At 39.8% G+C, this 23,715-nt stretch overlaps 2 protein-coding genes across 11 annotated transcripts in view; one reads left to right on the top strand and one right to left on the bottom strand.

Moving 5' to 3' along the window:
* MBTD1 (mbt domain containing 1) overlaps nt 1–5,287 on the bottom strand; it is a 67,805-nt gene extending 62,518 nt beyond the window's left edge. For 6 of the 10 annotated variants that reach the window (XM_061143698.1, XM_061143695.1, XM_061143702.1 and 3 more), the window contains exons 1-2: nt 4,802–5,047; nt 4,117–4,180 (exon numbers count right to left, since the gene is read on the bottom strand). The gene's annotated coding sequence lies outside the window, so the exon portion shown is untranslated. Of the gene's footprint in view, nt 1–4,116; nt 4,197–4,801; nt 5,048–5,085 lie in introns of those variants that run through there. The other 4 variants (XM_061143700.1, XM_061143696.1, XM_061143697.1 and 1 more) reach the window with 3 other exon arrangements.
* A 148-nt stretch (nt 5,288–5,435) lies between these two features.
* The window catches only part of UTP18 (UTP18 small subunit processome component), a 64,411-nt gene continuing 46,131 nt past the window's right edge, over nt 5,436–23,715 (top strand). Inside the window, exons 1-7 of the mRNA XM_061143705.1 lie at nt 5,436–5,831; nt 8,570–8,682; nt 11,504–11,602; nt 14,224–14,291; nt 20,759–20,847; nt 22,751–22,876; nt 22,966–23,140. Of these exons, the coding sequence (XP_060999688.1) occupies nt 5,466–5,831; nt 8,570–8,682; nt 11,504–11,602; nt 14,224–14,291; nt 20,759–20,847; nt 22,751–22,876; nt 22,966–23,140 (1,036 nt within the window). The 5' untranslated portion in view covers nt 5,436–5,465. The remainder of the gene's footprint in view (nt 5,832–8,569; nt 8,683–11,503; nt 11,603–14,223; nt 14,292–20,758; nt 20,848–22,750; nt 22,877–22,965; nt 23,141–23,715) is intronic.

Raw genomic sequence — 23,715 nt, 5'->3', positions numbered from 1 at the left:
AGTTCTGGTACTTTATTACTTAGGACTTCGGATGTAACAATTATTTGGGTCTCAATTTCCCTCTCTTCGAAATTAGGAAAACACCACTTACCACACAGGAAGATGTCTGAAAAAAAAATAATTTGTATGAATGGGCCTTCAGTTCTTCCGAAGACAGTTATGAATCCTTAAGTATGAACCTTTTGAAAAGCTAATTAAAAATAAAATAACCTCATCAAAATTAAGTCTGAAATGTACTAACCTAGATGGTCTTTAAGATCATTCATTATTAGGTATCAATTCCATCCAAATAACAGAATTCATACTAAGGCTAGGCTAAAGTGTAAATGTACTTTAAATAATCAAACAAGAGCTTTTATTAATCTTAATGTAACAAAAATAGGTTAAATAGGTTATTCATCATCATGTTAATTTGATATACCTAAAAATATTGATGTAAAATGATGACATTCTCTTGGTGTTTATCTTTCAAAAATATATTTGGAGCTGGTTGCTCCAACATAAATATGTACAACCACTAACAATAACCATATGGTATTGATAATGGAACAGTTGAAACACACTCAAGTGAGTTATTTCTCTGATATACAAAATAATCTGAAACTAATTAAAGTTTTGAAGTCTAATAGTAAAGCGAATAAATGGTATTATCTAATATGTACTGAGCACTATACACAAAAATCATGCTGAGTACCAGAAATGCAAAGAAGTGTTAAACTTCATAGGCATGTCCTAACACTAGACTATAAACTATGGCCAAATAGTTAGGAGGACAAGAAATTACTAAATTAATGAAAATTGTATACAACTAGTTCTATAAGTATGAATTAGATAATACAGTGAAAAGGGAAAAAAGAAAAGCCATTCTGGAAAGATATCTTAACATTTTACAGTTTATAGCACCTCACATTTTATTATATAGTGGTCATCACATCTGACGGGAGGCTTATAGAAACCTTGGGAGGAAGGTAGGACTGATACCTGGCCCTTATGTAGATGAGGAAAATGAAGCTTGACAGATCACAGGTGAGGAGGTGGCAGAGCAAGAGCAGGGCCAGTCTGACAACTTTGTCCACAGCTCATTTTCACTATGTTACATTTTAAGTTATCAATCCTAACGTCAGAACTAGAGAGCGCCTCAGAAATTTTCTCGTACAGTGTTTCTCTAACCGGTCTGATAAAAACTTTCCTGAAGCGTGCATTTCTAGGCTCCACTGCAGACCTACTGAATGTTAACCTGTGAGAGAGAGGTTTATATTTTCACAAGATTTCCAACAAATGATTCTGGTGATGAGCTTGGAAAACACTGTCCTCTATCTGTACGTCCAATGTGGCAGACATGTAGCTATTTAAATTTACACTTGATTAAATCAGATTGGAAACTGGGTTCCTTGGTCCCACTAGTTACCTTTTTAAGAGCTCAAGAGAGACCTGTGGCTAGTGGCCACCATACAGCTGGCACAGATAGAGGACAGTTTCATCACTGCAGGAAACTCTATTGGATAATGTTAATTCTAGACCAACCCTTCTACTCTAAGGATGAGAAAACTGAGGCACAGAATCTTGTCCGGCAAGGGCTATGAAGTTATTTAGAGGCAGAACTGAAATGCTAATCTAGTTTGCCAGTGCCCCTCATGCTCTATCACTTCATCCCCTCAAATTCAGGGTTTATTCAAATGGGAATTATTTTCTTTCCACCCTCCCTTGTGGGTGGCAGTAAAGAAAGAAGAGAAATTCTAAATTTGTGGGAAGAAAACTTCTAAAAAAAAAAAAAGTATTTAATATTCATGATTAAATCAAACTATTTTGTAATTTTTATACAAAATTAAAAGTAGCCTTGGACAGGTAAGAATATCCTAGTGTTAGGAGTCATATCTTAGTCTAACTGTTAAGTCCTCCCTCTTCTACCATCCTGATGTTTTTCTCTCTTTTGAATCTGAAATTAAATCATACATTTTAACTGGCTTAACATTATAAATGTGAAAAAGTTAAATCTTCTTTAGCAAACATTCCATTTTAAAGATGAAAAATTGAGAAACAAAGGAGCAACCAAAAAACAGTGACCTCTAATTTTAGGATGTGGTCACTCAAACCACTGAGAATGCTTGGCTTTTAGTAATCTAGTAGTTTATAATTTATAAAACTAGTATGCTGTTTTCACTTCTAAGCTATAGTTTTACCTTCGACTACTATGTTACATTTAAAACAATTTAAATTGTTTTAATTTCCAATGTAACTGAGGGTTTGAAGCCTTGGAACACCTATGGTTTATACACTAATTAAATCAACATATAATCAGTCATAAATATATAGAGTAGTATCTTCTTTAAAAATAAAACCAGTTGTTCCTGTCTAGTATGTTTACCATGCAAATATCTCCAAAGTCAGTCAATGTAAGTCATGACAATTCATGTTTAAAGTGAATAGGAACTTGGGAACTTCACATTAATGGAAATTTTCAAGACAGAATTATACAGCTCCATTAACTTTTATCACTTATCTAGTATTCACTCCCTTGTTAACTTTTAGTGACTAAATTTAGTGAAAATATGTGTCAAAGTGTGTATAAAAAATTGTGTATAAAATTAAAAAGTTGGACAGTTAAAAAGCTGTCCTAAACATAAGATACTTATGAACAGATCTTTACTCAAGACAGTTTTTGCCATAATTTGCAAAGCACCCAGAAGCCCAGAGTATGGTGTTCTATATAAATAGAAGTTACTTGTTATTCAGAGAAAGAGGTGGTACAAAAAAAGACAGCTATTTTCTTTCTAACCACTCATTGGTGTTGAGGTAAACAAAAAAAATACAGTGTAAGCACATTAAAATACTTGGAGAGCAACAGTCTCCAAATTGTAAGAAAGGGAGAGAAAAAAATTTCTGTGCTCTAATATTTTAAATAGGGGGCTGGGAGTTTAAAGCGAAATTTATTCTCTGGCTTTTATACTAGATTCATTGGTGGTGGTGTTCAGTTGCTAAGTCATGTGTCTGACTCTTTTGGGACCCCATGGCCTGTAGCCTGCCAGGCTCCTCTGTCCATGGTATTTCCCAAGCAAGAATACTGCAATGGGTTGCCATTTCCATTTTTAGGGATCTTCCCCACCCAGGGATTGAACTTACATCTCCTGCACTGGCAGGCAGATTCTTTACCACGGAGCCAACAGAGACGCCCACCAGATTCATAACTTTTACATTTTATCTGTTATGTCTTGACTACCACTTCACCACATTACGAAGAGGAAAACGTGTGCCCCCAAGATTCTTGTGCCAATAAAACAACTTTTGGAAGCAGCACAGCTCATCAAATGAAGGAGAATATTAGAAAAATGCTAAGTGACTGTAGTAGAACTGAACTATCTCAACCACTGTGTGATTACTGGTGCACACCAATGTAAGGAGCATGAAAAATATTGCAAACTCTATGCAAAGATTATAAAGTATTGCAAGAGTTTCAAATCTCATTAAAAATTGGGGGAAAAAAAACTAGAGAAAGTATTGTGAAGGAGGGGCCCTGAGAAGGAAGCCCAGCTTGAAAGAAAAACATAGTCCCAAAGGCGGGGAGAGGAGTGCAGTTCTTCTGATTATCCCTCTACCAAGAGCTGCTTCCTAAGAGGCGATTTTAGGCATCCTTAGGAAACGTCACTTAGACATAGAGAAATGTGCTTTGGGATCCTGAAATTTCTAACTTTAAAAAAAAAAGAAAAAGCACCAATGAGAGAAAACAGCCATGAAATCCCTAGATCCTATTTTTCCAAGCTTCCTGCAGAAAAACAGCATCCATTCTCAGACATGTAAAGCCAGCACATCTGAACTGACCTAGCCAAGTTTTCAGCCAGCCCTATCTATCTCGTAAGCCCTCCTTCCCCCACTTCCTGGCCGTTCTTTCCTCACACACAAAATATAGGCCAATGAGCAGTGGGGTGGGTGAGGAGGATGTGAGAGAAAATTTGAGAAGTAAAAGGGGAATCCACTTAACAAAGACATGAATGAGGCTGAAGAGTCTAATAAGGATAAGCAAACAACAATCCTAACAACTGAACAGAAAGGGCTTTCCTGGGCAGCAGCGAGCGAGAGCTCAGTGTTTGGAGGGGTTTAGGCAGAGGCCAGGCTACCTACCACTTGTCAGGGAGGCTGCACAGGGGACAGCGGCTTTGGGTGACCTCTAATGTCTCTTCCGACTCTGAAATGTTAGGATTCTTATTTCACAAAAGAGAATACAATGGTCATAAAAGCCCACCAACTTCGAACCCTTTTAAAAGGCGACTACTTCCCAAACACCACTCCCACCTCCCCCTCCCACACGTGCCCACTCCGCCCCTTTTCAATTTTTCCACCTCCACGTGCGAAACGCCTCGCGGCGCCTGCCCCACAGCCTTGAGGCGCCTTCCCACGCAAAGCACCCAAAGTCTGCCCCGCGGGAGACGTGAGGACTCCTCTCCCCGACCCTGGGCGGCCAAAAAAGGAAGTCTCAAATCCAGTCTTTCTCCCCCAGCCAAAGCTCAGGGGGGTGGGGTGGGGTGGAATGAAGAGAAGAACTTTCCTCTAAAATTTGTTTTCCAGATAGTGAAGGGGATAGAGAGAACCCTGAAGAGTCCAGGGCTGAAAGGAGTGGGGGGAGGGGACACCCCCCAATCGTTTAACGGCCGGCAGGGGGAGGGGGGCTCCGGAGGTGGAGGGGGCGTGGGATAAGAGAAGCAGGCCTGGGAGCGGGGTCAGGGGGCTGCACGGGTTCCTGGGGTCAGGGAGCTGCGCGCGTCCCCCCCACCTGGCACACAAAGCAGCTGCCGCGCTCGACTCTCACCAGATCCTTTGTGTTTTCCATCAGGGCCTCATGGGTAGGGGTTGTCCGTGCTCCCCGGGCCCGCGGCGCCCCCTCCCGAGCTGGGGGCAGGCGCCTCTCCCCGGGACTACGGCGACTACAGGGGAGCCCCGGCTGGGCCCAGACTGGTGGCGGCTACGGCAACCCCCGGATTTCCCCCCTTTAACTCGGGTGGCCCCAGGATATCAACAACATTAGCATAGCCCTCCCTCCCCAACGCGCCTGCGCCGTGACCCGCGCCCCGATTGGCCCACTTCCCTACATACCCTCCTCTCTGTCTTCCAGCGTGGGACCCTCTGCAGGCTCCGTACTCCAAGGGTCGTACCAAGACGAAGGGGTGGAAAAGGCTATTGGGGCTCGTGTAAGTCGAGTGGTTAAAAAGGCAGGAGAAAGAGTAAAAGTTTCAGCCTGTCATCTCTGTCTTTCTTTCTATCCTTTCAATCAGTTACAGCTGCGAAGTTATGTTGGAAAAAAATTTCCACTCCAGTCACGCCGCTTCCCCCTCCACCCGGAAGATTGGTCCTCCCGGAGGAACTCCCACACGGGGAGGGGCTCGTGAGGGGAGTGGGCGTTACACAAGAGCACAGTGTTGGTCACGTGCTCAAAGGCGGTGCAACCTTCTTCCGGCCACCTGCGGCCTCAGCTCATGCGCAGTGACGTTCCACGTGAGCGCCTGCGTTTCCTCTCAAACCCAAAGATGCCGCCAGAAAGAAGGCGCCGAGTGAGACAGGACCGTAAGACCCAAGCGAGGCCAGACGGGAGAGCCAGAGCGCGATGGGGCGGGCCGCCCCGAAAAGCTGCCCCCTCATGCCAGCGAAAGTCGCTGGCCTGGCCGCGCGCGGCGGCCGCTGCAATCTCAGTTGCCTCGGAGGAGGAGAAACGGCTCCGACTGCGGAACCGTCTCACGCTAGAGGAGGACAAGCCGGCAGTAGAGCGGTGCCTGGAGGAGCTGGTCTTCGGCGACGTGGAGGACGACGAGGACGCGCTATTGCGGCGTCTGCGGGGCCCGCGGGTGAGGGACGCCGCCTCGCGCGGCTTGGGCCCGGGGTGGGCTGCGAGCCCCCGGGGGCGGAGCCTGGGCGCAGGGGAGTGGAGCCTGCGGTGCCAGGAAGCGCTCAGGTGGTAGGGAGCCGGGAACACGGGCGCCTTGGGGTGCCAGCCTTAAAGTCCTGGGAGGGCGGAGACCGCGCCTTTCTTCGCCCGCTTGAGTGCCGCTGCGCCAGGTATCCAGTAGGCGCTCAATACATACTCGTTTGCGTGCGCGCGCTTACAGTCGCTTCAGCCCTGTCCGACTCTGCAACACTGTGGATTGTAGCCCACTAGGCTCCTCTGTCCATGGGATTCTCCAGGCAAGATTATTGGAGTGGATTGTCATCCCTTCTCCCGGGGATCTTCCTGATCCAGGGATCGAACTCGCGTCTCTTAAGTCTCCTGCATTGGCAGGCGGGTTCTTTACTACTAGAGCCACCTGGGAAGCCCGCATACTCGTTTAGACTGTTTTAATCGTGAGCATCTTTTGTGGCTCGTCCCCACTATCTTCTCCCTGTTAGTCGTTGCATCACCTGCCTCAATACTATGCAGTGATTCAGGAGTTCCGCGTTGTTTGCGAAATCAGAATTCCTGGGCACAGGACTGGCAGTCTGTTTGTGGAATTAGAATTCCTGCGCACAGGCCTGGGAGTCTGTCTCATGTTTTAACAATCATACCAAGTGACTGACTGGCCAACTTTTGTATTCGTCTTTTAAATATTTGTGAGCCAATTTGGCGGCAGATTCTCTTCCTGGCGGTGAAAACCCTGCATGATTCAGTTCGGTTCAGTCGCTCAGTCGTGTCAGACTCTACCACCCCATGAACCGCAGCACGCCAGGCCTCCCTGTCCACCACCAACTGCCGGAGTGTACCCAAACCCATGTCCACTGAGTCGGTGATGTCATCCAACCATCTCATTCTCTGCCGTCCCCTTCTCCTGCCGTCAATCTGACCCAACATCAGGGTCTTTTCCAATGAGTCAGCTCTTCACATCAGGTAGGCAAAGTACTGGAGCTTCACCTTCAACATCAGTCCTTCCAATGAACACCCAGGACTGATCTCCTTTAGGATGGTCTGGTTGGATCTCCTTGCAGTCCAAGGGACTCTCAAGAGTCTTCTCCAACACCACAGTTCAAAAGCATTGATTCTTTGGCCCTCAGCTTTCTTTATAGTCCCAACTCTGACATCCACACATGACTGCTGGAAAAACCATAACCTTGACTAGATGGACCTTTGTTGACCAAGTAATGTCTCTGCTTTTAAATATGCTGTCTAGGTTGGTCATAACTTTCCTTCCAAGGAGTAAGCGTCTTTTAATTTCATGGCTGCAGTCACCATCTGCAGTGATTTTGGAGCCCCCCAAAATGAAGTCAGCCACTGTTGCCACTGTTTCCCCATCTATTTGCCATGAAGTGATGGGACCAAATGCCATGATCTTAGTTTTCTGAATGTTGAGCTTTTAGCCAACTTTTTCACTCTCCTCTTTCACTTTCATCAAGAGGCTCTTTAGTTCTTCTGCACTTTCTGCCATAAGGGTGGTGTCATCTGCAAATCTGAGGTTATTGATATTTCTCCCAGCAATCTTGATTCCAGCTTGTGCTTCCTTTAGCCCAGCATTTTTCATGATGTACTCTGCATATAAGTTAAAAAAGCAGGATTGATTGATTATATTTTTTTGCACGCTTTTTAAAAAAGAATCCTTTATCTGGCTTATCTTCCAAGATAGGAAGTCCTAGGCAATTTCTAGGCACTGGAAGAGAAACAGCAATGGACAAAAACTGGCAAACATCCCTGCCTTTTTGGAGTCAGATACTAGTGGCAGAGGCAGAAGATAAAACTCAACTATGTCAGTGAAATGCTGAAGAAAAGAAAAGACATTCAAGAAAGGAAGATTAAATTTGTGTAGAGGGAGCCTATAAAATAATACATGGGGTAGTGAAGCAAAGTCTTCCTGAATTATTCAGTTTCATAAAGGAACACAGACCTAGCAAGTATTAGTTGATTGTCAGACCCTCCTTTGGGTGCTTACAGGAGAGGTTGCAGAATCTAGCTGGGAGATAGAGAAATACTACTGGGAAAATGCTGAAGTATGTGATAGTTTCCCAGTCAGGAAAAGAAACTGTGAAGTGGGATTTGTTGGGCTTTGAAGGATCATAGGCTAGTAATAGAGCAGGTATAAATCATTTGAATATTCCTATCATGTGGTTTTGGGAAAGTTCAAGCTCACTTCAGGGGAAATTCTGTGGTCTAGATTTAGATTTGATTGTGTAGTATAAAGTTTTTTAAGTAGGTAGGGGATCAAGAACAGTTAAGAAAAATAGAGAACTGTGTCTAAGAATATGAAATATGGTTTAGTCATGATGTTCAATCATGTTATTTTATCTTTGGTGCCAGTCTGCCTCTGATCCTGTGATCTGTGTAGTTCTGTGATTTTCCCTACTCTTTTATCTAGCTTACCTTTTACTCTTGTCTTTTTTGGTTTTCTCAGCAAGTTGACTTTTTCTCCTAGACTGTTCTATCTTACCTTACCTGTCCAGTGGGTGGTGCATTTCTCTAATTTGGTTTTCTGTTCTGCCTCCAGTATTAGCTGTGGTAGCATTCTCTCCCATAATTTGATCAGAGGGCCATAGAAACAAAGCATTCTACAAACAATGTAACTACAAAGGCTGCCACCTTGAGATATGAAAGATTCAGTGCTTGTGGGTATTTTGTCTTCTCTAGGTTCAAGTACAGGAAGACTCAGATGACTCAGAAGTGGAGAAGGAAGCAAAAGATAATTTTCCACCTCAAAAGAAACCAGTTTGGCTGGATGAAGAAGATGAAGATGAGGAGATGTAGGTTGCCTAATTTTTTCCTGGAATCCCTCTGGATGCTTCAGAAGTTGTTTTTCAGGTTTTAAGAAAGTTCTCTTTCTGAATATGTGATTATGTGAAGATTTTAAAAGTACTGGAAAGCATATGGCGAAGATCATTCATAATCCCATCACTGAGGGAGAACCACTGTTAACATGTTGGCATGCATCTCTCCTCTCTTCTGTGCTCTATAGAAAAGCTAAGAGAGCACAGTGTTGGGGGTCAGACCTGAGTTTGCTTCCCAATTTGGCCAGTTCCTAACTGACTACAGGCCAGTTTGGAACATATCTTTTCTGCTTTGTAAAATGGAGATAGTAACTATATCAGAAGACTCTTGAGATCAAATAGTGTGTGTAGAGCTCTTAACACATGCCTGAAATGGAGAAAAGACTAAAAAAAGTTAGCCACCATGCACAATATGTACTTTAATTGATGAGAATGTATTGTATTGCAAGCATGTCTCCCCAGTTTAAAAAAACCTTTATAAACACTTTAAAATGGATACATTATCCATTATATGATTTAACCATAATTTACATGGGCTTCCCTGGTGGTGCTAGTGGTAAAGAACTCGCCTGCCAATGCAAGAGATCTAAGAGACATGGGTTTGATCCCTGGGTTGGAAAGATCTCCTGGAGAAGGGCATGGCAACCCACTCCAGTATTCTTGCTTAGAGAATGCCATGGACAGAAGAGCCTGGCGGGTGCCACCTCCATAGGGTTGCAAAGAGTTGGACACGACTGAAACAACATAGCAAGCACGCACGCATAGGGAGAATGTACTGTATTATAAGCATTTCTCCCTAATTAAAAAAAAAAACTTTATAAACACTTTAAAATGGATATATTATAATCTATTATATGATTTAACCATAATTACATAGCTGTTGTTGGGTAAGTTATTTTTTTAAATAAATTGATGTTGAGATGGGCATGTGTATGCATAAACCTTTTTCTTTTAAAATTATTTAAGGAAGATTCTTTTTTCTTTTGAATTAGAAAATGAATTTATGAAATCTAAGGCCAGAAGTTGAAGCCACAGACAGATAAATATGCAACATCACTGGGGCAAAGGAGCTTCTTTATTGATCCCTGCCACCACGTTTTATTAGAACTGGATGCCAGATATTCCATTGCTGCCCCCTTGAAGGAGTGCAGTGATGATGGAGTTGGGGGTGAGGATGAGGATGCAGAGGGTAGGTTTGAAAAGGAAGCAGAGGATGTGGCTCCAGTCTTTCAGAGGTAGAATCATCAAAGAGTAGACATTTGTAAGGTTGTTGACAATTACTACCAGGCTGACTCTGAAGTTCTACCAGTTTACTTTTCAATTGAAAAGTATCTGTTTTACTCCTTTTTAAAAGCTGTAATTTCTCTGTTTTCAGACCTTGTCAGTTTAATGGGTGGGAAATACCTACTTAATTTTTGTTGAGAAATTCAGTTTTTGTTAGTCATTGGTATTTCTTCAAAGTAGTCTCTCGTATGTCTTTGCTTGTTTGTCTACTAAACACTTTGATTTTGTGTACTTTTCAAGTAAAAGTTGTATGTGTTTAAAGTGGACAACATAATTGACTATACATAGTGAAGTTATTACTGCACTCATGTGAATTAATTGCATTTCCACCTCTTCAAAGAGTTACCATTTTTATCTGTAGTGAGAGCACTTGAAGTCTACTCACTTTGCAAATTCCAGTGTGTGATACTAACTGTAGTTATGCTTTGCATTAGCTCTCTATCCTACATAACTGCAGCTTTGTACTCTTTGACCAACATCTCCCTGTTTCGTCTACCTTCTCACCCCTGGTAATCATCATTCCACTCTTTGCTTCTGTCTGTTCTACTCTTCACAGTCCACACATAAGTGAGATCATGCAGTATTTTTCTTCCATGTCTGTTTTGTTTCACATAGTGTTCATCCATCTTGTTGCATATGGCAGGATGAGACTGTTTATTAATGATTTTAGTATACTAGTTCCTTACATAATTGAGAATTTCATACCTTTTAATGTCAAATTTATCACACATTATCTTCTAGCTTTAAAAACTATATAATTTTATTTATTTATTTTTGACTGTGCCGTGTCTTTGGTGTTGCTTGGGCTTTTCTCTAGTTGTGGAGAGTGAGGACTATTCTCTAGTGCAGTGTGCAAACTTCTCATTGTGGTGGCTTCTCTAGGGCGTGTGGGCTTCTGTAGCTGTGGCTCATGGTCTCAGTAGTTGCAGTTCCCAGGCTCTGGAGCTCAGGCTCAATAGTTGTGGTGCCCCACAGCATGTGGGATCTTCCCAGATCAGGGATCCAACCTGAGTCTCCTGCAGGTAGATTGCTTACCAGTGAGCCACCAGAGAAGCTCATCTTTTTGCTTTTTGTTTGCTTTTAAGTTTGTTTTAATATTGTTTGGCACAGAATATTCAAGTATATATGTAGTGAAATCTTTTTTTTTCTTTTTGCTGATTTTAATAGTAAAAAGTTCTGCATCAGAGAGAAAAATATTTACCTATATTTTTCCTTCATAGTATTTTAAGGTTTGGGTTTTTTGTATTTAACTCTGATTTACCTGGAATTAATTTTGGTGAATAGCTGTAAGCTGTGTCTAGAGAAGTCATGAATTTGAAATAGCTCACCAGAGGGTGAATTAGGTGACATGAAATATTAGAGATTTCCTTTTAGGAAGAATGAAGAATGTTTATTTGAGATGTTCCACATCTTATAAATCTTGGTCTGTGTTTGCTCCAAATACTAACGGCAACAACTGTTAATGTTAATTCTTTAAGTTATCTAAAGCATACTGTTCTACTTTTTTTTGTAGGGTTGACATGATGAACAATCGTTTTCGGAAAGATATGATGAAAAATGCCAATGAAAATCAACTTTCAAAAGATGAGCTTCAAAAGAGACTTAAAGAAGAGTAAGTGTATTTTATTTTGACTTGTTCAACCTTTGGCTGTAACAGCTTCTTGGGTAGTCAGATTTCCACTTTGAATCATAAAAGAATTGTCCTTGGAAAATGATTACACTCTATTATGAGGGAGCGTAGAGAGAACACAAGTACAAAAACCTTGGAGTACCACTGTCCAGTGTGCTCAGTGGTGCCGTTCACTTGCTGGTTGGTATGTGGTAAGTCATCTCCTTCCCACAACTTCTGGCTCTTTCAGTTGAACAGAACTGGGAAATACATATTTTAAAATAATGATTTTATACTGAAACATTTTATTAATTCAAACTTGTGTACCTTTAAAAGTATTTTAAGGTATTTTTATTTTTTTGTACTGAACATTTTTTTATATTCCTAGAGATTTATTACATTATCACTCTATTTTGACAGATTTATTGAAGTATAATTTACATATATTGAAATTCACCCTTTTAAAGTATCATTCTGTAAATTTTGTTTAGCAGGCACAGTTATGTAAGCCCATGACAATTAATACATGGAATCAAGAAAGAGAACATTGCTTTCACTCAGAAAGTTCTTTTATACCCCGTGATAGTCAACATTCTCTCTTCATCTTCTAACTCCATTGGCCCCTGACAAGCATTGATCCATTTTTTGTCTTTATAGATTTGCTTTTTCCAGAATGTCATATAAATACAATAATACAGTATGTAGCTTTTTCAATCTGTTAACCCCATTTAGTGAATTTGTTATGTCAGATATTTTCCAGCTTGAGAAGATCTGTTCAACTAGACCTTTTGTTATGATTAGTTGCTATTTTTCCTTTTATTGTGTTCATACATCCTTTAAATGCTTGAATATATTTGTATTAGCTGTCTTATTTTATTTTTTATTAATTTTTATTGGAGTATAGTTGCTCTACAATGTTGTGTTTCTGCTGTATAGCAAAGTGAATCAGCTATATATATACATCTATCCCCTCTCTTTTGGATTTCCTTCCCATTTAGGTACCACAGAGCATTGAGTAGACTGTCCTTTGCTATGCATTAGGTTCTCATTAGTTATCTATTTTGTACATAGTGTATATATGTCAATCCCAATCCCCAAGTTCATCCTCCCCCCCTGCCCCCATCCATACCATACTCTTGTTCTTTATATCTGTGTCTCTGTGTGCTTTGCTGATAAGTTCATCTGTATCATTTTTCTAGATTCCACATATAAGCAATATGACCTGGTATTTGTGTTTCTCTTTCTGACACACTTCACTTTGTGACAGTCTCTAGACTCATCCACATTTCTGCAAATGGCACAGTTTCATTTCTTTTTATGTGTATTAGTTACTTTTAAGTCCTTGAGTGTTAATTCTGTCAGGTCTTTCATTTCTGTTTCTGTTGACTGCTTTTTTTTCTGGTTATGGGTCATATTTTTCTGCTTCTTTGTAAATCTAATAATTTTGATTGTATTCTGGGCAGTGTGAATGTTGTTCAGTGCCTGGATTTTGTTTTTTGTTTTTAATGTGTGTTTAACTTTGTCTTGGCAAGCAATTAAATGACATGGAAATCACTTTGATCCTTTCAAGACTTGTTTTTAGAGATTTCTTCTATTAGGGTAGCATTTATTCTAGGCTGGTTTAGCCCTATTAAGATGTGACCTTCCTGGGATCTCTGCTGAATGCCCTGAGTGTTCCATAAGGACCCTTCCTCTGACCAGTTGAACTCAAATGTCTGAACTTTGGTTCTGTGCAACTTAGATCCCTCTAGTAGTTCCTTGCTTGACCTCATGAAATTTTATTCTATGAGTGTGTAGCTTAGTATTCAGAAGTGTCTGTGGATCCCCTGTGCAAATTTCTGGAGCTCTTTCTCTTCCTCTTCTATAGTTGATTGCCCCTCCAATTCCTGTTGTCTCAGCTTCTTTCGAGTCTGATCTTTTTCCCCTTGTCTCTGTGTCAGGGTCTTATAAAAATGCCTTGAGGGGAAAATCCCAGTAATGGTATGGCTCCCCTTGTTATTTCTCTTCTCTTGGGGATCACAGTCCTATGTTGCCTTTTGTCCAGCTTTTGAAAATAGTTTCATACATTTTGTCCAGTGGGCTTAGTTTGGTGGACTTGTCTCTGATTCTGTTTTAAACAATTAAAATGATTTTTGCAGCCTTCTACATACCAGAATATAATTAGCATGCTTCTCCTGGAGCTTATTTTCCCAGGGCAAAGTGCTCCCATTTTAGTCAAAGAATATACAATGAAGTTTTGTTTATTTTACCAATCTGATCATTTTCTTTTAGACATGTTCTAGTATTCTATTGTGTACTCTGTGAACGATAGCATTGATTTATAACCACAAAGAGACTTCTATTTCTTTACTTAATCACCAAATCTGGCATGTTTATATGTCCAAATAAGGCAACCGCAAATTTAATTAGTAACAACAAATATGTATCCAGGTGTCCTGTATCCAGGACTAGTTTAGATGGTTATCAATTTAGGTAGGTTGGGAATATCCTGTGTGACTAGCCCTTCTGTCCTTCAAGATAAGAACTTCTTTGGAAGAGATTCTATCTGTGTTCTGACCTATATTCTTTGAATGTACCAAAGTATAAATACAGTGGTCCCTGCAAAATTTTATGTTTTTGCTTAGATTTCAGCATGCTATGGGGGGAGTACCTGCCTGGGCAGAGGCCAATAAGTGGAAAACACCTTCAGATGGTGAGTGTTGACACCTCTGTTTAAATTGGTAAATAGATTCCTATTCTTGTTCTGTTTTTATTTGAGGTTTCTCATGAGACTCATTAATGTTTGAAATGTCTTTTTTTTTTTTTCAATACCTGGTTTTGAAGTCTACCATTTCTCTGAGGGAAACTCTTTTACAATAATCTAAGACTCAATAGCATATTCTTTACTTGTAAAAGGCGATAATGGATGAATTTTATTATGTTTTTCCTCAACAGAACTATGTTACATTATGGCATAGGATTAAGTAAAAAAAATAAGTAGTAGTGTTATTTCTTGATTCAGAGCCCCTTCCAAAGACATGAGCAACTGATCTAGCTGTCCACTAGGAGATGGAATGTTTTGCTAAGGAGCACCTGTCAGGTCAGGCCTAGATGATTACACACTTTCTAAAAACCTATTTTTCAACTCCAGATTTTAAGTTTAACTTGTACCAAACCTGTTTTCTACTGTTAAGATCTTTTGAATTTAGATGTTATGGTTTGGCCAAGACCAGATATGAGTTTTTGGAGTTAAAAATTTTAGACTTGGGATTGACCTTTGAAATCCTTGAGGGATTCTGCAGTATATGCTTTCATTGTAATACAGAAGCTCCTTTTTTAGCATGTTTGATAGCTGATGAATTTCTATTTGATTATTGTCATCACCTCTCCCTCCCTTCTCCCAACCCATGTCAGTCCTGGTATTCAAGTATAGGGAGCCCTTACAAGGAACCAGTTTTATACAGTTCTTATAGAAAACTCAATCAGTTAATAAGTAGAAACTTACCTTCTGGTTTCCAACTAGATAGGTTTAGAGGTTGAGGGACTCTTAGTGATGTAACCTGGCTTTATCCACTGCAAGAAGCATTTCCACAACAGCTGCTAGATGATAACTTAGCCTCTGCTTAAATATTTCAAATAATGTTGTGCTCTTTATTTGGCTGTTTCTTACTCTTTTCCTCTTTAAGAACTAATTGTTGTAATTTTTTACTATTTTGAAATTTAATCTTCCTACTCTCTAGTCCTATGTTTTGAAGAGATACGATCTTACCTGTCTTTCATATGAAACTGTTCTGTTATTTGAGAAATATTTTTCCAAGGGTTTTTTTTTTTTTGGTATGTTAATCATCTTGTCATCACTTTTTTTTACATGACATAATTACAAACTTTGGTCACCAGTTTATCTTCCTGGATGAAATATAATTTTATTATCCATTTTAGAATACTGCATTCATAGAATGCTCTATTTTAGATCCATGTAATTATAGATAAGGTTTTACGCTAGCACTGAAGCAGAAACTCTCCCAGATCCCACTGGCTTAATCAGGTAGAATTTTTTTCTCTGTGTGTACAATTAGGGTGGTGAAGTCATGTTCTACTTCAGGGGCCCAAAGTCTTAGAGATTCTGCCATCTTCATTCTGGGTCTTCCAAAGTTGCCAAAGCTATTGACGACTACCAATTGACTTATAGGAGAAGTGAGGGAAGGTCACCAAGGGAGGTTAATAAAACCTGTCCTGGAAGTGGTACATGATACTTTCACCCACATTTTTTTTTGCCAGAACTCAGTCACGAGGCCACACTTAACTGCATGGAATACCAGGAAATAGAGTTTGTCTTTGTGCCAAGGAGAAAAGGGAAATGAATTAGGTCAACAGTTAGCCAGTCTGTTACTATTTGGGATATTGAAATGTAATACCTTTATTGTGCAGATGACAGGAGTAAGGTTCAAAAGGACAGAAGAGATTTGTCCAAAGTACACTTATTGGCGGAGTGGTAACTATAATAACCTGGCTTTACAGTTTTAATCTCACAGTTATTTTAAAAAATTAATTAGTTAATTTTTGTCTGTGCTAGGTCTTCATTGCTGCATGTGGGCTTTTCTCTAGTTGCAGTGAGTGGGGCTAGTCTTCATTGCGGTGTGCAGACCCTAGAGTGTGTGGGCTTCAGTAGTTGCGGTGTGGGCTCAGTAGTTCATCACATGGCTTTAGTTGCTCCCTGGCATGTGGGGTCTTCCCAGACCAAGGATAGAACTCATGTCCCTTGAGATTCTTAACCACTTAACTCTGTCCCCTTAAGGCAGATTCTTAACTACTAGACCACCAGAGAAGTCCCACCATTTGTTATTTTATCTATAAATACTAGATTATTGTTTTTTTAAGGTTATTGTTTGTTTTTTTCTGAATTACTTTTTTGGCGCTGCTGCTGCTAAGTCGCTTCAGTCGTGTCCAACTCTGTGTGACCCCATAGAGGCAGCCTACCAGGCTCCTCCATCCTTGGGATTGTCCAGGCAAGAACACTGGAGTGGGTTAGCTCACTGTTATGTAAATTCCTTGACTGGGGATTAGACCTGTGCACCCTGCAGTGAATGTGTGGAATCTTAATTCCTGGACTGCCAGGGAAGTTTCTAGATTAAAAGAGAAATACCGCCCTCCTCCCCCTTAAACATAATTGTAATGCTGTTAGGATCCGTTGGATCATAGAAAAAGCAAGAGAATTCCAGAAAAACATCTGCTTCGTCGACTGCACTAAAGTCTTTGACTGTGTGGGTCACAGTAAACTGTGGAAAATTCTTAAACAGATGGAAATATCAGACCACCTTACCTGCCTCCTGTGAAATCTGTATGCGGATCAAAAAACTGCAGTTAGAACCAGATATGGAATAACAGACTGGTTCCAAATTGGGAAAGGAGTACATCAAGGCTATATATTGTCATCTTGCTTATTTAACTTATATGCAGAGTACTTCATGGACTGGATGAAGCACAAGCTGGAATCAAGATTGCTAGGAAAAATATCAATAACCTCAGATGTGCAGAGGATACCACCCTTATGGCAGAAAGCAAAGAACTAAAGAGCCTCTTGATGAAAGTGAAAGAGGAGAGTGAAAAAGCTGTCTTAAAACTCAACATTCAGAAAACTAAGATCATGGCATCTGGTCCCATCACTTCATGGCAAATAGATGGGGAAACAATGGAAACAGTGACAGGCTTTATTTTTTGGGGCTCCAAAATCACTGCATATGGTGACTGCAGCCATAAAATTTTTATAAAAGATGCTTGCTCCTTGGAAGAATAGCTGTGACAAACCTGCTGCTACTGCTAAGTCGCTTCAGTCGTGGCCGACTCTGTTCGACCCCATGGATGGCAGCCCACCAGGCTCCGCCGTCCCTGGGATTCTCCAGGCAAGAACCTAGGCGGCCTGTTAAAAAGCAGAGACATTACTTTGCTGACAAAGGTCTGTCTAGTCAAAGCTATGGTTTTTCCAGTCATCATGTATGGATGTGAGAGTTGGACGATAAAGAAAGCTGAGCACTGAAGTAATTGATGGTTTTGATCTGTGGTGTTGGAGAAGACTCTTTGAGTGTTCCTTGAACTGCAACCAGTCCAACTCTGGTTGCAGGAGATCCAACCAGTCCATCCTAAAGGAAATCAGTCCTGAATATTCATTGGAAAGACTGATGCTGAAGCTCCAATACTTTGGCCACCTGATGCGAAGAACTGACTCATTGGAAAAGATCCTAATGCTGGGAAAGATTGAAGGCAGGAGGAGAAGGGGACGTCAGAGGATGAGATGGTTGGATGGCATCACTGACTCGATGGACATGAATTTGAGCAAGCTCTGGGAGTTGGTGATGGACAGGGAAGCCTGGCGTGCTGCAGTCCATGGGTTTGCAAAGAGCTGGACGCGACTGAGCTAAACTGATATGCTTACAGTAATCAGTAATAATTCCTTAATATTGTGGTTGTTTTATTGGTGCTGTTTTGTCAATTTATCTACCCCTCCTCCCAGTCTTTTGAGATTGCTTTGTATTCTTGATCTTCACAAGTGCTCTTGAATCTGGCTAGATGTCTTTTCTAAGTTTTGGAAATTCTTGCCTGTTATCTCTTCAGATTATTTTTGTTACATTCTTTCTTTCTTTCTGGGATACCAATTACATTTATGTTAAAATTTTTTTAAAACAAACATTCTCTGTGTATTCTTTTCTGATGATTGGATGCATTCAGGGTGGTATGGCTGTAGACTATTCTGTATTTTCTCTTTGCGTTCTGTGCTTTAGTCTGGATAATTTTTTCTGATCCTTTTTCTAGACCACTAATTCTCCCTTCATGTGATTTTGATACCTGTTAAAACCATCCACTGGGGTGTTAGATTTTCATTACTGTATTTTTCAGTTCTAGAATTTCCATTTGGTTGTTTTTTTTTTTTTTTTTATGATAGTCTGAGATTTTGTTTTGTTTTTTAAGTCTTTATTGAGTTTGTTACAGTATTGCTTCTGTTTTGTGTTTTGGTTTTTTGGCCTAGAGGCATGTGGGATCTTTGCCCCCTAACCAAGGATCAAACCCTTACCCCCTGCATTGGAAGGCAAAGTCTTAACTGCCAGAGAAGTGCCTGGTTCTTTTTTTTAGTCATCTAGTTTTCTGGCTTACTTCTGAGTCTTGTCTTTCAAATATGTAAAATATGTCTTTTAAATGTTAAAAGTGAAGTTTTAATTTTTTTATTTTTCTTTTCCTTCCAGTCTTATTGAGATAATTGACATACAACACTGCATAAGTTTAAGGTGTACAGTGTAATGATTTGACTTACATACATCATGAAATGATCACCAAAATAAGTTTAGTGTATGTGAACATCCATCATCTCATATAGATAAAAAGTTATAGACATAGAAAAGAAATATTTTTCTTTGTGATGAGATGTCTTAGGATTTATATCTTAACAACTTTGATATATAACATATAGCAGAGTTATATTTATCATGTTGTACATTATATCCCTAGTACTTACTGATCTGATAACTGAAAACTTGTACCTTTTTGCCTGCCTTCATCCAATTTCCTCTTATGTTCCTCTTACCAGTCTCTGGAAACCACAGACCTGATCTCTCTTTCTATAAGTTTTAAACACAATATTTAAAATTTTTTTTGTTGTTGTTGTTGTTTTTTTAATATTTAAAATTTTTTGTCTGATAACTCCATTATCTAGATCTCCTGTGAGGATTGTTTGTTTTTCCTTAGGTTTTCAGTCAGATTATATTCACCTTGTCATTACTGACCTGGTTCTGTTTCATTGAGTGGTGGGCATTGTACATGAAAAATAGTATCAAATAGAAAAATGGTACTGCACCTATTTGCAGGGCAGGAATAGAAGACACGGATGTAGAGAACAGACTTTTGGACATGTGAGGAAGAGAAGATGGGATGAATTGAGAGAGTAGCATTGACTTGTATACATTACTATGTATGAAATGGGGCTTCCCTGGTGGCTCAGGTGGTAAAGAATCTGCCTGCAATGGAGGAGAGACAGGTTCGATCTCTGGGTCTGGAAGATCCCCTGGAGAAAGGAGTAGCTACTCACTCCAGTATTCTTGTCTGGAAAATTCCATGGACAGAGAAGCCTGGTGGGCTACAGTCCATGGGGTTACAAAGAGTCGGACACAGCTGAGTGACTAACACATGTGTAAAATAGATAGCTAGTGGGAACCTTCTGTATAGTACAAGGAGCTCAGCTTGGCGCTCTGTAATGACCTGGAGAGATAGTATGGGGGTGGGATGGGAGGGAGACTCCCAAAGGGGGAATATATATAGCTGCTTGACGTTGTATGGCAGAAACTAACACAATATGGTAAAGCAGTTATACTCCAATTAAAGAAAAGTAGTGTTGATTAACTAGCGGTCTAGGACAATGATATATTTCTCTAGAGAATTTTTAGAGTTGTTTTTGGCTAAGTGGCTGGGCAAGGGGTACTAGCAATCCTAAAACATTTTATTCTAATGAGACAGTATGAGGTTTTAAAGCTGGGTTTCAGTTCCTGGGAGATTTTCTTATGATTCTTTTATTTCACCTTTAATTTTATGTGTTACCTTTTGTGGCAACAATTTCAGAGCCTGGTAGTTTACCAGATCCCTTAGGCACCCTAGAGGGCTTCAGGTGCTAGGTTTTGCCCCCTTAACCTTAAACACTCTGCTTAGCTTTTCAGCTTTCTTTACTAGAATCATCAGTCATCTCCAGAGGAAAAGCAGGCCTGTTACCTCTCTTTGAAGTTCTGACACATGGTTTGCTACCAGTGATCTTCCAGTCAACTAAAAGTTCTAGTTCTTTTTCTTGTGAATTATTAAGCTAGATCTGCTGTTCATCCTGTTGCCAGTTTTGCCACAATTATGAGTTTCTCTTTTTAAATGTTGACTCAATTTATCTTTATTTCATGTTGTTTTAGTCAACTGTAGTGAATGTGTGCCTTTCATTCCAGAGTCAGGCTTTTAAACATATACATTGATGTATTTGTCATTTCCTCTCTTTCAAATTTATTTTGCTGTTTTACTTTTTACCAGTTGTAGCTTAAATAAAATGATTGAGGTTGGGAGAATGGGAGGGGAGTTGAAGTTTGAAATACAGGTGTTTGGGGGTAGGTGATGGCTATCTCATTGATTCTAAAGATAAACTTACGGGTTTGTTTGACTTAGATGAAAGTGAAGAGGATGAAGATGATTTGTTGCAAAGGACTGGGAATTTCATATCCACATCTACATCTCTTCCTAAAGGAATCCTAAAGGTGAGAATCAGTAAAATTGGACCAAACCAGCTAATTACCTCAAATCCAATATACTTCTACTTTCAGACCTATGGCTTTCTGTTATCTCTGGGATTAAATGTGCTCCCTGTCTTTTTGCCTTGATAAATATTTGTGTAAGGTTTTTTTTTTTTCCTTTTGCAAAAATGATAACATTAAATTACCTTCCCAGGAATCTTCTGTGATTCTTGCTTGATTCCTCCTTTTGCATTTCTCATCCTTTCTATTCACAGCAGCCTGGTTCCTGCTGCATGGCAACAGTTTCATTGCTAGACTCTCCACTTCCACTTCTTCCTCAACCATTCTTCCTACAGTAGCCTGAAGGGTCTTTTAAAAATAAAGCGTCGTGTCCTGTCACTTTTCATTGCTCTTTGTAAGCTTTCTTATCATGGTCTATACTACCCTCTTCTGGGACCTGACTTAATGCTTATGTCTTCAACTTCATCTCATCCCTTTTTCTCTTATTCCTTATTTAGTCCGCGCAGGCCTTGTTTTTGTTTCTCGCACATGCTGAGTCCTTTCCTGCCTTTGAACCTTTGTTCTTGCTCAATCTTCTGTCTGTTTTTTAAGCACAGCCAGTGGCAAACTCGTTCTTACCTTTCTGCTCACATAATGCCCTAGAAATGTCTTTCCACTTTGCCTGTTAAGTGGCTTACTCGAGACTTCCCTAGTGGTCCAGTGGTTAAGAATCTGCCTTCCAATGTGGAGGACTTGGGTTTGATCGTTGTCAGGGAACTAAGATCCCATGAACCACAGAGCAACCACGCCCATCCATTGAAACTAGAGAGACTGCTGCAACAAAAACTATTGCATGTTGCAATAAAGATTCCCTATATGCTGCAACTAAGACTTAATACAGCCAAATAAATATTTTTTAAATCTTTTTTTTAAAAAGTAGCTTCCTCTAGTTACCTTCTAATTTACTCCTGTTCCTGTACAGCCTGTTCATTACCACTTGTTCATTGTTGTAACCAAGTGCCTACCCAGCACTTACTTCAGATATCTGTCAAATGAACTGTTCTCTCTTTGACATAATTTTCCCCATTTTAAAATGGTAGCATGTGAATTATATGAGAAAAGGGGATGTTATCATGGTAAATGATTAGAGTGATTCTGTCTATCCTTACTCTGAAGGTAATTCATTTAGCTCCTCATAGAGTGAGCTAAATTCACTCCTCATAGAGTGAATTCACCTCTATTGAAAATGTAGTCATAAACAGAGCATCATATGATACTATGATGTTTTATATAATTTCATTTTTAATGCAGAGGGAAAAGCCTGTAAAAACAAAACAAAAGCGTGAAAATAGTCCAAATGACACATGAGATCATCATTACTTTAAACTAACAACTATATATCCTGAGAGAAAAACATTACCAATCCATACCAACCATTATTGTTCAGTTGCTAAGTCATGTCTGACTTTGTGACCCCACGAACTGCAGCACATTGGGTTTTCCTATCCGTCACTGTCCTGGAGTTTGCTCAAGTGGACATGCCAACCATAGAACCTTGGAAATGACCACTTATTGCCTCTTATTTTGTACCATGACTACAGGGATGCCAGAGTAGGAGTTTTAAGTAAAATTTCCATGGAAGTAAAAATCTCTTAACTCAAATGGATTTATCTTAGGGAAATGATTGTGTACTTGAGTTCTAAGCCTTAACGATTTAATCTCCTTCTTTGAAAGATTGTAAAAATGGATTCTTGAATAGTAAAACACTCTACTAGAATACTAGTTGGTCACAGAGCTGTGGTCTTCTGGTTTTCATTCCAGTGCAGTTTCTTTTGCATTGTAAACTATAATGTCTTTTCTTCGTGCTTTAAAGAAAATAATGTTAACCCATTTGAATTGATAAAATTTCAACTTTATGTTTCCACAGATGAAGAACTGCCAACATGCTAATGCTGAACGTCCTACTACTGCTCGGATCTCATCTGTGCAGTTCCATCCTCGTGCACAGGTTGTGATGGTCGCTGGACTGGATAATGCTGTATCCCTGTTTCAGGTATGTGGAGACTTGTAGTGAAAAGTGTTTATAATCAGCATACATGTCTTTGGAAATAATCAAAAGGAATATTTTATAATTCCTTATAGGTTGATGGAAAAACAAATCCTAAAATTCAGAGCATCTATTTGGAGAAGTTTCCAATCTTTAAGGCTTGTTTTAGTGCTAATGGAGAAGAGGTTTTAGCCACGAGCACTCACAGCAAGGTTCTTTATGTCTATGATATGCTGGCTGGAAAGCTAATTCCTGTGCATCAAGTAAGAGGTAAGGTTTCTATTGAATATATTGACACCCGCAGCCCACAGCTGAGTTTGTTGAACAGTATTTACAACCGCTTTTCTTTTTCTTAGGATAAAGTTCTTAAAAATAGAATTTCTTTGGTTTTAGTGTGTGGAGAATGTGTTGTTGAGATAATGTGTTTGAATGAAAAAAGTGAGCTGACTGTATTGGGGGGGAAAAAGCACATGTGGGGAAAAAAAGCATAGTTTGCAAATCTGTATTCCCTTAGACTAGAAAGGCAGTTGCACATATTTGGCTATAAAACTGTTGCAGCAGAAAGAATATGAGCCTGGGAGCTAGAACACCTGGGTTCTACTTCTTTGGACAAATTATTTCACTTCTTTGCTCTGAAATTTGGATACCCTCCAGTTCTTCTGGTGTTTGTTTTAATACAATTTTGATTTACATTTAAAGGAAATAAAGCACTGCTTTTGGAAGTTGTACTTTGAAAAATGAACCACTTAGAAGATGTATCATCAGATAAAAATTTGTCTTTCCTCTGCCTTATCTATTCTTTGGCATTCTCCTACCCCCGTTACCACAAAAATACAGTGACACCT

This window comes from Dama dama, chromosome 5 (genome assembly GCF_033118175.1).
Source record: "Dama dama isolate Ldn47 chromosome 5, ASM3311817v1, whole genome shotgun sequence".
NCBI classification, from domain to species: Eukaryota; Metazoa; Chordata; class Mammalia; order Artiodactyla; family Cervidae; genus Dama; species Dama dama.
This window is presented reverse-complemented; position numbering and strand designations above follow the sequence as displayed.